The sequence below is a fragment of the Lithobates pipiens genome, unplaced genomic scaffold, assembly GCF_037356315.1.
Source record: "Lithobates pipiens isolate NorthernLeopardFrog02 unplaced genomic scaffold, aLitPip1_a1.2 Scaffold_28, whole genome shotgun sequence".
Lineage (NCBI taxonomy): Eukaryota > Metazoa > Chordata > Amphibia > Anura > Ranidae > Lithobates > Lithobates pipiens.
In genome coordinates this window covers 16,762,514-16,776,360 of record NW_027507789.1, presented here as the reverse complement: position 1 = coordinate 16,776,360, position 13,847 = coordinate 16,762,514, and the positions used below count along the sequence as shown (strand labels likewise).

General features: G+C 46.2%; 1 protein-coding gene across 1 annotated transcript in view; it reads left to right on the top strand.

Moving 5' to 3' along the window:
- The first annotated feature begins 625 nt into the window (after window positions 1-625).
- GSG1L2 (GSG1 like 2) overlaps window positions 626-13,847 on the top strand; it is a 76,443-nt gene continuing 63,221 nt past the window's right edge. The window contains exon 1 of the mRNA XM_077458783.1: window positions 626-1,091. Within this exon, the coding sequence (XP_077314909.1) occupies window positions 641-1,091 (451 nt within the window). The 5' untranslated portion in view covers window positions 626-640. The remainder of the gene's footprint in view (window positions 1,092-13,847) is intronic.

Below are 13,847 nucleotides of genomic sequence, written 5' to 3'. Positions count from 1 at the left end.
TTCATAAATGGACCACCTAGTTTTTTTTGTGTATGTATAACTACTTTTATCTATTTGTTTTCTTTTTTTTTTTTAATTTCCATAATTGTTATTGTTTTCTGGATAATTTGTGCAAACAAAAAGGTTATCATACAGAATGTGTCAAATAACGCTTATATTAGAAAATGGTAAATTTTGTTTTTATTGTCTGTTTTTTTTTTTTTTTTTTTCCCTTTTTCTGTGGATAGAACATAAACTGATGAGGATAATAAAGCAGCCATTTTTTTTTGGCTCAATAATAGATTCAGGATATATGAAAGGAGCTTCTGTAACTCTCAGGAGACATTTAAAGCCCTTAGAAAAAAAAACACCTTTATTTCTCTTTACCTGTTGACACTAAAACATTTCTCCACAATTTTACCAAAATTTCCATATATTTTTTGCTGACGTTTCTGGTAAATGAAAACTCTGGGCTTTACGAATAGAAGGATGATGGAGGGGGGGGGGGGAAGCGATCGGTGAACTGTTCTTTTCTCCGACTTTGAAAGCCATGGCGTATTAGGCGTGCGCTCTACTGGAAGCGAAGCCTTTTCTCTCTCATCCTGACATTTAGCGGACGAGCATCTCCCCCCCCCCTCCCCCCCTCGTCAGCCTGTCACACATGACAAGCCCTTATAGAGTGGAGCTGCGCTCAGATCAATGCAGAGACTTCTCATTGGGTGCCGGGGATGGAGCAGGATGCCAGGCGAGGAGCAGCTCCCATCTTCAGTCTGGTGTTGGGGATCTCAGGGCTCGGCTCTGGACGTCGCTGAGCTCCATGGACAGACGTAGAAGGGCCACCCTGGCGCTGACTCTGAATTTCCTCTCCCTCCTCTTCTCCATCACCGCCTTCAGCAGCAGCTACTGGTGCGAGGGGATCCGCAAAGTGCCCAAACCCTTCTGCCAGGGCAGCTCCAGGGAGAAACAGACCTTCTGCATCCGCTTCAACAACTCCGACACCAACGGCAGCAACGTGGTCCAATACACCTGGGAGACCGGGGACGACAAATTCATCGAAAGGCATTTCCACGCCGGGATCTGGTATTCCTGCGAGGAGAACATCAGCGGAGACGGTGAGTGCCGGGAGAACTTAGAGGACGAATGATTGAATTTGTCAGTGGCTCGCAGAGTGCCAACGTTATCCATAGAGTTGTACGGAGGGCACTGCACCACAGGAGCTTACAATCCATTACCATACTGTTGTTTTTTTATTTTTTATTTTTTTACATTTATATGGCTTTGAGAACAATGCAACACATGCACCAGTCTCTGCACCAGAAGAGCTTACAATCCATTATCCCACCCATACTATATAATAATTATTATTATTATGATTATTAGTAGTATTCTGAAAACAATATAACATACACATCAGTTTCTGCACCAGAGGAGCTTACAATCCAATACCATACTGTAGTATTTTTTTTTTTACATTTATATAGCTTTGAGAACAATGTAACACCTACATCAGTCTCTGCACCAGAAGAGCTTACAATCCATTACCATACTGTATGATGAATATTATTATTCTATTATTATATAGCTTTGAGAACAATGTAACACATGCACCAGTCTCTGCACCAGAAGAGCTTACAATCCATTATCCCACCCATACTATATAGTAATAATTATTATGATTATTAGTAGTAGTATTCTGAAAACAATATAACATACACATCAGTTTCTGCACCAGAGGAGCTTACAATCCAATACCATACTGTAGTATTTATTTATTTTTTACATTTATATAGCTTTGAAAACAATGTAACGCATACATCAGTCTCTGCACCAGAAGAGCTTACAATCCATTATCCCACCCATACTATATAATAATAATTATTATGATTATTAGTAGTAGTATTCTAAGAACAATATAACATACACATCAGTTTCGGCACCAGAGGAGCTTACAATCCATTACCATACTGTATGATGAATATTATTATATAGCTTTGAGAACAATGTAACACATACATAAGTATCTGCACCAGAGGAGCTTACCATCCATTACCATACTGTATGATGAATATTATTATTCTATTACTATATAGCTTTGAGAACAATGTAACACATACATAAACATCTGCACCAGAGGAGCTTACAATCCATTATCCCAACCATACATTATAATAATAATAATTATGAGAACAATATAACATACACATCAGTTTCTGCACCAGAGGAGCTTACAATCCATTACTATACTGTATGATGAATATTACTATTATTATAGGTTTGAGAACAAAATAACACACACACATTAGTCTCCGCACCAGGAGAGCTTACTATTTGCATACAAAATAATAATAACAATAATAATAATAATTATTAGAATAATATAACATACACATCAGTCTGTGCACCAGAAGAGCTTATAATATGTTACCCCCAACCATACTAAATAATATTATTATTATTATTATTAGAACAATCTAACATACACATCAGTCTCTGCACCAGAGGAGCTTGCAATCTATTACCATACTGTATGATGAATATATTATTATTCTATAATGATACAGCTTTGAGAACAATGCAACACATACATCAGTCTCTGCACCAGATGAGCTTACAATCCATTATCCCAACCATACTAAATAAAAATAATAATATAATTAATAAATTATTAGTTTAAGTATTATTATTATTATGAGAACAATATAACATACTCATTAGCGTCTGCGCCATAGGAGCTTACAATCTATTATTATTATATATGTATAGCTTCAAGAACAAGAAAACCCGCACCACAGGTGCTTACAATTTATTATCCCGGCCCATATTATATTAGATTATATTATTATTTGTATTAGTATTATTATAAATATAGCTCAGAGAACAATATAACATACACATCAGTCTCTGCATCGGAAGAGCTTACGAATATCATTATTATTATTTATTTATATAGCTTTGAGAACAATATAACCTGCACCACAGGAGCTTACAATTAATTTTCCCAATCTATACTATATTAATATTATTTGTATTTTTTTTTTTTATAGCTCAGGAGAATAATATGACATGCACATCAGTCTCTGCACCACATGAGCTTATTATTCATTATCCCAACAGATACAATATTATTATTATTATATGTTCTAGTATTATTTTATAGCTCAGAAAACAATATAACATACAAATCAGTCCTTGCACCAGAGAAGCTTACAGTCTGTTCACCATATTATTATTATACATTTATATAGCTCTGATATATTCTTCAGTGCTATACAGAGAACACTGAGCCAGTCACATCAGAGGAGCTTACAATCCTTTACCATACTGTATTATTATTATTATTATACATTGCTATGCTTCCGACATAAGCTACAGTGAGTGTTATACAGAGAACAATCAGCCATTCATATCAGTCTCTGCACTAGAGGAGCTTACACTCTAATGTCCCACCACAGTCACACATTATTATTATTATTCATTTATATAGCTTTGACACATACCGTTGTGCTGCACAGAGAACACTGAGCCAAACACATCAGTCTCTGCGCCAGAGGAGCTTACACTCTAATGTCCCATCACAGTCACACATGATTATTATACATTTATATAGCTCTGACATATTCTGCAGTGCTGTACAGAGAACACTGAGCCAGAGGAGCTCACGCTCTAATGCCCCCCCCCCCCCCCGAGCCACATGTCACGCACTATTATTATCATAGATTTATATAGCTCTGACATATACTGTAGTGTTGTACAGAGAACACTGAGCCAATCACATCAGTCTTTGCACCTCAGGAGCTTACACTCTAATGTCCCCCCCCCCATGTTATAGATAAACACACACACACATTGGGCTGATTTTGGGCGGATTCCAGTTGCCCGGCTCGATGAATTTTGGATAAAACCCAAAACACGAGGAGAACATTCCGACTCCTGGCAGATGGGATCCTGGTTACAATCAGACACGCTAATGCCGCGTACACACGATCAGATTGTCCGGCGTACTTAGTCCGCCGAAACGCATTTCAGCGGACAATTCGATCGTGTGTGGGCTTCAGCGGACTTTTCCAGCGTGAAGTCCGGCGGACTAAGAAAGTATTTTTGCACTCCAATCTTCCCGCCGGACTTGCGTTTCAGCGGACAATACATTTGTCAGTATGCTAGTACGGCGGACTAAGAATGACGCATGCTCAGAAGCAAGTACGAAAAATGAAGCTATTGGCTACTGGCTATTGAACTTCCTTTTTCTAGTCCCGTCGTACGTGCTGTATGTCATCGCGCAAGCGAACGTCGGACTTTCTGTGTGTCCGTGTGTGGCCAAGTCCGTTCAGTAGAAAATCCGCCTGGATTGTATGTCGGATTAAGAAGAAATTACATTTATTAACCACTTGAGACCCGCGCTATAGTCGAATGACAGCTACAGCGCGGATCTCCTTTTCCGGGACTACGTCTATTGACGTAGTCCCGTGCACGAGCGGCCTGCGGCGCGCTCTGTGATCAGCGAGTCTACGAGACTCGCCTGATCACCGATCCGTGCAAGGGGTCGATCCCGACCCCTTATCACGTGATCAGCTGTCAGCCAATGACAGCTGATCATGTGATATAAGGGAGCCGGTAATCGGCTATTATTCCTCCTCGCGCTGTCAAAAAAAAGCCGATCACCGGCGGCCGTGATCGGGACATCAGTCCCGATCACGGCCAGCCCTGCCAGTGCCCACCTGCCCCCTGCCAGTGCCCACCTGCCCCCTGCTTTGCCTGCCTGAATAAAAAATGTGTCCCCCCTGTCAGTGCCACCCAGCAGTGCCCATAGTGCCACCCAGCAGTGCCCACAGTGCCACCCAGCAGTGCCACCCAGCAGTGCCCACAGTGCCACCCAGCAGTGCCCACAGTCTGCCTCAACAAAGGTGCTCCACCCCAGTGCCACATATCCGTGCCCAGCAGTGCTGCCCATCAGTGCCCAGCAGTGCCTCCCATCAGTGCCACCTATCAGAGCCACCTATCAGTGCCCATCTATCAGTGACCCTTAGTGCCACCCATCCGTGCCATCTTATCTGTGCCCGTCTTTGCCCATCAGTGCCGCCTTATCTGTGCCCATCGGTGCCGCCTTATCTGTGCCTATTAGTGCCGCCTTAACTATGCCTATCAGTGCCCACCAATGCAGCCTATCAGTGCAGCCTATCAGTGCAGCCTATCAGTGCCGCCTCATCAGCGCACTTCAATGAAGGAGAAAAATGACCTGTTTGCAAAATTTTATAACAAACTATTAAACATGATTTTTTTTTTTTTGCATCTTTCTTTGTTTGTTTAGCAAAAAATAAAACTCCCAGCTGTGATTAAATACCACCAAAAGAAAGCTCTATTTGTGGGAAAAAAATGATAAAAATGTCATTTGGGTACAGTGTTGTATGCCCGCGCAATTGTCATTCAAAGTGCATCAGCGCTGAAAGCTGAAAATTGGTCTGGGACTGAGGGGGGTTTAAGTGCCCAGTAAGCAAGTGGTTAAAATAAAAAGAAAAAAATTAAAATGAAGTTATATTCATTTTTTTTTTTTTTTAAAAAAAAGGTAATTAAAAGAGCAATAGTGTGCCAGGGAACCAATCAGAAACCAGCTTGCAGCAGCTAAAGAATTATACAATTTTGTGTCCAAAACTAAAACGAGACGTTAGCAGTCAGTTGAAGCAGATTGGACAGTGTGTGGGGATGTCTCTTCATGGGGAACAGACCTGGATGGAGAGATACGTTTGTTCAGGCACATTGTGCTGGTTTTGTGTTTGATGGAGAACTTTTAGTGCCATCTGTCGCCCCCTGGTGTGCGGGTAAGGTGTTTTGAAGAAAGGTCGTTTGACCATCTGCCTGACACTATGGGGACTATTTATCAAAGTTCATCGTTGATTTTGTGCCATTTTTGTTTTTCATATATCTATTTATAAAGCCGCTATTGGCAAAGGTGGAAATAATCTGGCATGATCTGGGCAACTGCTGAGATAAAACTTATTGCAGGATAAGCTACCTAGAGGGTGTATTGTGTTTGGTGACTCAGTATATAGTTAGTCCAATAGGGGTCTGTTTATAATTAATTTGCATAGCCATTCACCCAACTAATCTGCATGTACTTACATTCTGTGCAAACAAATGTTCTTTAGGTTTTTTTTCCCCCTCTCTTTTGAACAAACGTTCTTTTATTACTGGTAGTAGTAAAATACTTCTTTGTGGCCAGTAGATGGAGCTGAGAAGCTTGGGTAATACATATGTCTTTGCAACAAAAAATACAATGTAACAGTAATAGAGGAAATCAGCAAATAAATGTAGCTATTGCTTACATGTATTTTCTAATTCCCTCTAGCATTCTCCATAAGGTCCTATTCTCACATTGTGTAGCAGTAATGAGCATTTTTTTTTTGCACGCGTTTTCGTTGTCTTTCCACGCGTCGCACTTCCCAAAGAAGCTCCTGTTTGGGCGATGAGCTTGACAGGTTTTTTTCATGCGTGCTTTGCTGCGGTTTCCAAACATTTTTGCCACGCGACAATCGCACTTAAATGGTACTGCAAAAGTGGCGGCTGGTGTTTTTTTGGGGGGGGGGGGGGGTGGCGGCAAACAACTCCACCCCCCATGCTATTGGTCAGTTGGTTGGGTCACCTGCACCCCACACTTACCCCATCTAGGTTGTGGGCCGGCAGCAGTTTTTTTTATCGTGTCTCCTCCTCCTCTGCATCAAGGCGTCTTCCGCCGTGTTTTTCCTCCCTCCTCCTCCTAGGCCCCAGTCGGGTGACAGGTCTCAAGACCCGCTTCCTGATTGGCCGGGAGGAGGATCCGTGTGACAATAGCGAATATTCGTTCGCTTTTGTCACACAACTGGGTGGACTCAGGGCGCAGTGCTCTGCTCCCCGAGCCCGCCTTTTTTTAAGCCTATTAGAGCCTCCGGCTCTAATCCTGTGCTTCAAAACCCCTCTCCCCCCCATTGGAATCCATGTATCCGCTGCCCTGCATGTAGATTAGGGGGCCAGATGCATGGATGGGGGGGCGGCGTCCGTGCGCCCCCTAAAGGGCCGCCACTGCTAAAGAACATTCGTTTTTGCTCAGTTCCCACAGAACAAATGTATACGCAGATTTGCTCAGCAAATGGCTATGCAAATTTTGTCTAAATAAACCCCCTTGGTGAATTCTGGCTGATTCCTGATTAACTTGTTAAAATTCTCTCAATGGGTAGCCCTGCGGCCTCACTCTGTTTGATGAAAGTCGAGCATTGGAATAAAAAGAGACTTCAAAAAGGAGACTGCTGGAAAATTTGAGTCTGCACAGCAACTGCATCCACTTGCAGCAGTCAATATACAATAATCCAGCAAGGGGGGCAGTTGTCCATCTGTGCGTGGATGGAGGTAGGGCCGGGACAAGGGGTGGGCAGAAGGGACGGCTGCCCTGGGCGTAGAGATGGGGGTACTGCAAATTTCTACTACTGTAAGGCTGACAGAAGTAGCAACAGCCGCATCACTACTTCTGTCAGCCCAGAGCTGGTAGCAGCAAGAAGAGGAGGAGAGAGCTGGGAGGAGGTGCGGGCTGTGCTCTCTCTCCCCCTCCCCATAAGCTCACACATAATGAAAGGGCCAGGACAAGGGGTGGGCAGAAGGGACGGCTGCCCTGGGCGTAGAGATGGGGGTACTGCAAATTTCTACTACTGTAAGGCTGACAGAAGTAGCAACAGCCGCATCACTACTTCTGTCAGCCCAGAGCTGGTAGCAGCAAGAAGAGGAGGAGAGAGCTGGGAGGAGGTGCGGGCTGTGCTCTCTCTCCCCCTCCTCATAAGCTCACACATAATGTAAGGGGCGGGGGAAGCTAGAGTTGCCACCTCATCCCTTTAAAACTGAACACATATTAATTACACGGGTTCTGTGGCTGATCAAGGTGGTAATTAAACTCACTTGATGCCTTATCTGCATTCAATTAGCACCTCAGAACCTGTGTAATTAACCACTTCCCATCCCAGCTATACTCATATGACATCCGCAGGAGGGATCTCCCATCCTGGGCGGGCGTCATATGACGTCCTGGGATTCCTGGCCGTCTGGAGCTCCCATCACTCGGGAGCCGATGTGCGTGCCCGACGGCCGCGATGTCGGCCGGGCACCCGTATTTGCCCATTAACAGAGCAGGACCGTGGATCTGTGTGTAAACAAAGTTAAATAAAAAAAAGTTAAATAAAATTGGGATATTTATTATAGCAAAAAGTAAAAAATATTGTGTTTTTTTTTTTCAAAATTGTCGCTCTTTTTTTGTTTATAGCGCAAAAAAAATAAAAACCGCAGAGGCGATCAAATGCCACCAAAAGAAACCTCTATTTGTGGGGGGAAAAACGATTAAAATTTAATTTGGGTACAGTGTTGCATGACCGCGCAATTTTCATTCAAATTGCGACAGTGATGAAAACTGAAAATTGGCCTCGGGCAGGAAGGGGGTGCAAATGCCCTGTATTGAAGTGGTTAATATGCGTTTTAAAGGGATGAGGTGGCGACCCTAGGAGGGGCACAATTTGGCATCTTGATGATCTCATCCTGGCACTGGGTGGAGGAATCTGTCAGATCCCAGTCATTCAGCCTGCAGTGTATGACCAGCTTTGCACTGAGAGGGAGGAAGAGTAAAGCGCAGTCACTAAATAATGGGCCAATATGGCCGCCCCCCTCCTGCTCATATATAAAGAGAAACATTATTTCTGACCTTGATACATTTCTATACACCCCCCCATCACACGAGTTTCCCGACGTAAAGATGATAAATCCTCAGCCGTTCCTTGAGCTATTAGTTACCTGACATGAGATGAGCTGCGTTGGCTGATGGCGTTCTCCGACTCAGTTTAATTAGATGGAAAAGGAAAAAAAATGAATCCACTTTACTGGAATGAAGAGCCGATCAATCTTCCCCGGGTCACTAATGCTGAGCGAACATCAAATCATTTCTGGTGTCTGCGATGCGTTAGATTTGCAATATCTGGGAAGGACGGTGGTGAAAGAGGAGGACGCAACACCTGGAATGACCTGGGGGAGGCAGTACATTGGAATCATTGTGTATAAAGTTCAGGTGATATGAAATCTATCAAGGCAGCAAACCCCATTTACCACTAGGCAACCGCCTAGGGCGCCCGGCCGCTGGTGTTCCCACATTCTTCTCTATGTAGCAAGCAACTAATGCTGGCCATATACTAGACGAAAAATCGGCCAAACCCATTTTCGAAAAACGAACATTCGGCCGTGATTTCAAACGATAATGCCATAATGTAATGACCGATAAATCGTTCAGTGGACATAAATTAATAAATGTTTTTGTTTGTTTTTTTACATAAACCTAGTGCAGACAGTTCGGACGGGAAACACATTAACCTTTCAATTTATCGTTCATTCGGTAGAAAATTTCCAAGCTTGTCCTTGTCTTTTTGGCTCGAAAACGGCCCAAAGATTTAACGATTTTGTGCCCATTAACTAGCCAAAAAAACAAACGAACTGTCTAAATGATCGAATTTCAGCCGATTATTCGTATAGTGTATGGCCAGCATTCATCTCAGCATCAGGGGGGGCAGTCGTCACTCCATTCATACATAGTGTCAGAGGCGCATCGGCGGCGGAGGACTGTGTCTGTGTCTTGACTCCCGAATGAATGGAAGCAAGCAAACATTCACTGATGGACGGTGGTAGGATGCATTGATGGGCACTGGTGGGCAGTACTGATGGGTGCTGGTGGGGCTGCCTTGATGGGCGCTGGTGGGATGCCTTGATGGGCGCTGGTGGGCTGCCTTGATGGGCGCTGGTGGGCTGCCTTGATGGACGCTGGTGGGCTGCCTTGATGGGCGCTGGTGGGGCTGCCTTGATGGGTCCTGGTGGGCTGCCTTGATGGACGCTGGTGGGGCTGCCTTGATGGGTCCTGGTGGGCTGCCTTGATGGGCGCTGGTGGGCTGCATTGATGGGCGCTGGTGGGCTGCATTGATGGGTGCTGGTGGGCTGCCTTGATGGGCGCTGGTGGGGCTGCCTTGATGGGCGCTGGTGGGCTGCATTGATGGGTGCTGGTGGGCTGCCTTGATGGGTGCTGGTGGGGCTGCCTTGATGGGCGCTGATGGGGCTGCCTTGATGGGCGCTGGTGGGGCTGCCTTGATGGGCGCTGGTGGGGCTGCCTTGATGGGTGCTGGTTGGGTTGCCTTGATTGGTGCTGGTGGGCTGCCTTGATGGGCGCTGGTGGGGCTGCCTTGATGGGCGCTGGTGGGCTGCATGGATGGGCGCTGGTGGGCTGCATTGATGGGCGCTGGTGGGGCTGTCTTGATGGGCGCCGGTGGGCTGCCTTGATGGGCGCTGGTGGGGCTGCCTTGATGGGCGCTGGTGGGGCTGCCTTGATGGGCGCTGGTGGGGCTGCCTTGATGGGTGCTGGTTGGGCTGCCTTGATGGGCGCTGGTGGGGCTGCCTTGATGGGCGCTGGTGGGGCTGCCTTGATGGGCGCTGGTGGGCTGCATGGATGGGCGCTGGTGGGCTGCATTGATGGGCGCTGGTGGGGCTGTCTTGATGGGCGCTGGTAGGCTGCCTTGATAGGCGCTGGTGGGGCTGCCTTGATGGTCGCTGGTGGGGCTGCCTTGATGGGTGCTGGTTAGGTTGCCTTGATGGGCGCTATTGGGCTGCATTGATGGCACTGGTGGGGCTGAATTGATGGGCGCTAGTGGGGCTGCCTTGATGGGCGCTGGTGGTGCTGCCTTGATGGGCGCTGGTGGGGCTGCCTTGATGGGCGCTGGTGGGGCTGCCTTAATGCATGAACCCGCACGGATGTCTTCCAAGTCACACTGACATGCGACTTCAGATGGAGTTGCCCGATTTCAAAGCCGCAGTCAATGTGAACAAGGACTAACTCACCATTCCCAGGACACGGCCCCTAAATTCCCCTCCTAGAACAATTTCCCTCTCAATCCGCTCCCCCCCCCTCCTCACATGATGTCACAGTGCCTAGGGCAGCCACCCCTCCTGCCCACCCCTTGTCCCAGCCCTGGCATAGTGGCTTAGTGGTTAGCACTGGGATAAAAGTCCTAAGCGGGACACTATCTGCATGGAGTTTGCATGTTCTCCCTGTACTTGTGTGGGTCTCCACCGGGCACTCCAGTTTCCTCCCACACTCCAAAGACATGCTGCTAGGTTAATTGGCTTCTGTCTAGAGGTGTATGAACATACTTCAGATAGGGACCTTAGATTGTGAGCTCTTGGGGTGAACGTACAATATATAAAGTGCTGCATACATTGCTGGCTCTATATAATAAATCTGATAAGGGAAAGGAAAGGATGGTCGCCCTTTTCTATCTTGATTCAGATAAGGGCTCAGTCCGCACACAGCCCAGCAGAAGTTGATGAGCTGAGGGAGCTGCGTCCTCTGCGACCCAACAGACGAGAGAATCTCAGTGCTGCCCTCCCCATGTAACAGATGGTATTGCACTTTCATACACCACCAGCTCCATCATTCAGGGGGGGGGGGGGGGGGGGGCATTTCATCTTCTTCAGACAAGTGTGATCCCCCCAGAGAGTCGTCCATCACAGATATTCCATGTTCATTACAGAGTTCCCAGGGGTACAGGGAGGGGGGCTTAGAGGACGACACCGACTAAATGTCATTCGTCTCCGATGACACCCGCGCCGTCCGTGGCAAAAAAATTCCCGCAGTAAGCTCCGATGGTTATTAACATTTTCTGCGTGTTGGCAATAAGCCGGAGGAGTTTATTATGCAGCGCTGCGTATTCAGCACCTGAGTTGTGTTTATTGTATTTTCCATATCAGCTCCGCTCTAATGGAACAACAATGGGACCGCCGGGGACCAATTAACATTGAAGGGCAGGAGAAATGCTCAGCCGGGGTCTGATGTCCTTGCAAATTGCATGGCTATCCTCCCCTCTATGCATGTTGATGGGCGGCATGGCATATGCAGGAACAGAGCTGGAAATTGGCATATATTATATATATATATATATATATATATATATATACACACACACACACACATATGCACACACACATAATGACACACCACCGACCACTTTATTAGTTACACCTGTTCAATTGCTTGGCAACACAAATTAAAAAATCAGCCAATCACATGGCAGCAACTCAATGCATTTAGGCATCTAGATGTGGTGAAGGCGACTTGCTGAAGTTTAAACCAAGCATCAGAATGGGTAAAAAAGGGGATTTAAGCGACTTTGACCATCAGGGCTGGACTGGCACAGAAATGTGGCCCTGGACTTCATCCAGACCGGCCCAATTACATTTTGAGTGTCCCATCAGCACTCCCTTACATCAGAGTGTCCCATCACCAGCCCCCTTACATCAGAGTGTCCCATCACCAGCCCCCTTACATCAGAGTGTCCCATCAGCACCCCTTACATCAGAGTGTCCCATCACCAGCCCCCTTACATCAGAGTGTCCCATCAGCAGCCCCCTTACATCAGAATGTCCCATCAGCAGCCCCCTTACATCAGAATGTCCCATCAGCAGCCCCCTTACATCAGAGTGGCCCATCAGCAGCCCCCTTACATCAGAGTGGCCCACTGAGCCATCGGCCCACCGGGAAACTCCCGATAGTCCCGATGGCCAGTACATGCCTGTTGACCATGGCATGGTGGTTGGGACCAGACGGGCTGATCTGAGTATTTAAAAAAAACTGCTGATCTACTGGGATTTTCACACACAAGCACATGAATGGTCCAAAAAAAGAGAAAGTATCCAGTGAGCGGCAGTTGTGTGGAGGAAAACGCCTTGTTGAGGTCAGAGGAGAATGGGCAGACTGGTTGGAGATGATAGAAAGGCAACAGTAACTCAAATAAGCACTTGTTACACACAAGGTATGCAGAATGCCATCTCTGAACACACAACACATCCAACCTTGAGGCAGATGGGCTACAGCAGCAGAAGACCACACCGGGTGTCACTCCTGACAGCTAAGAACAGGAAGCTGAGGCTACAATTCGCACAGATCACCAAAACTGGACAATAGAAGATTGGAAAAACGTTGGCTGGTCTGATGAGTCTGGATTTCAGCTGCGACATTCAGATGGTGGGGTCAGAATTTGGTGTCATGGATCCATTCTGCCTTGTATCACCGGTTCAGGCTGGTGGTGGTGGTGGTGTAATGGTGGTGGGGGGGATATTTTCTTGGCACACTTTGGGCCCCTTAGTACCAATTGAGCATTTGCTTAGACACCATGGCCTACCTGAATATTGTTGCTGACCATGTCCATCCCTTTATGACTACAGTGTCCCCATCTTCTGATGGCTCCTTCCAGCAGGATAATGCTCCATGTCACAAAGCTCCAATCATCTCACCACTGGACAATGAGGTCCCTGTACTCCAATGGTCTCCAAACTCCCCACATCTCATCCAATAGAGCACCTTTGGGATGTGGTGGAACGGGAGATTGGCATCATGGATGTGCAGCCAACATATCTGCAGCAACCATGTGATGTAATCATGTCACTATGGATCAAAATCTCACTAGCAAGGTGTACTTAATAAAGGTGTGTGTGTGTTATATCCCCAATAATAGCAGGTGGAGAATTATCTGGGCCAAGCTGGCCCAAACTATTTAACCACTTCCTTACTGGGCACTTAAACCTCCTCCTGCCCAGACCAATTTTCAGCTTTCAGCGCTGTCGCACTTTGAATGACAAAAAATCATGTTTAATAGTTTGTTATAAAATTTTGCAAACAGGTAATTTTTCTGCTTAATTGATATGTGCTGATGAGGCGGCACTGGTGGGCACTGATAGGCTGCACTGATGGGCACTAATAGGCACAGTTAAGGTGGCACTGATGGGCACATATAAGGTGGCACTGATGGCCACTGATAAGATGGCACTGATGGGTA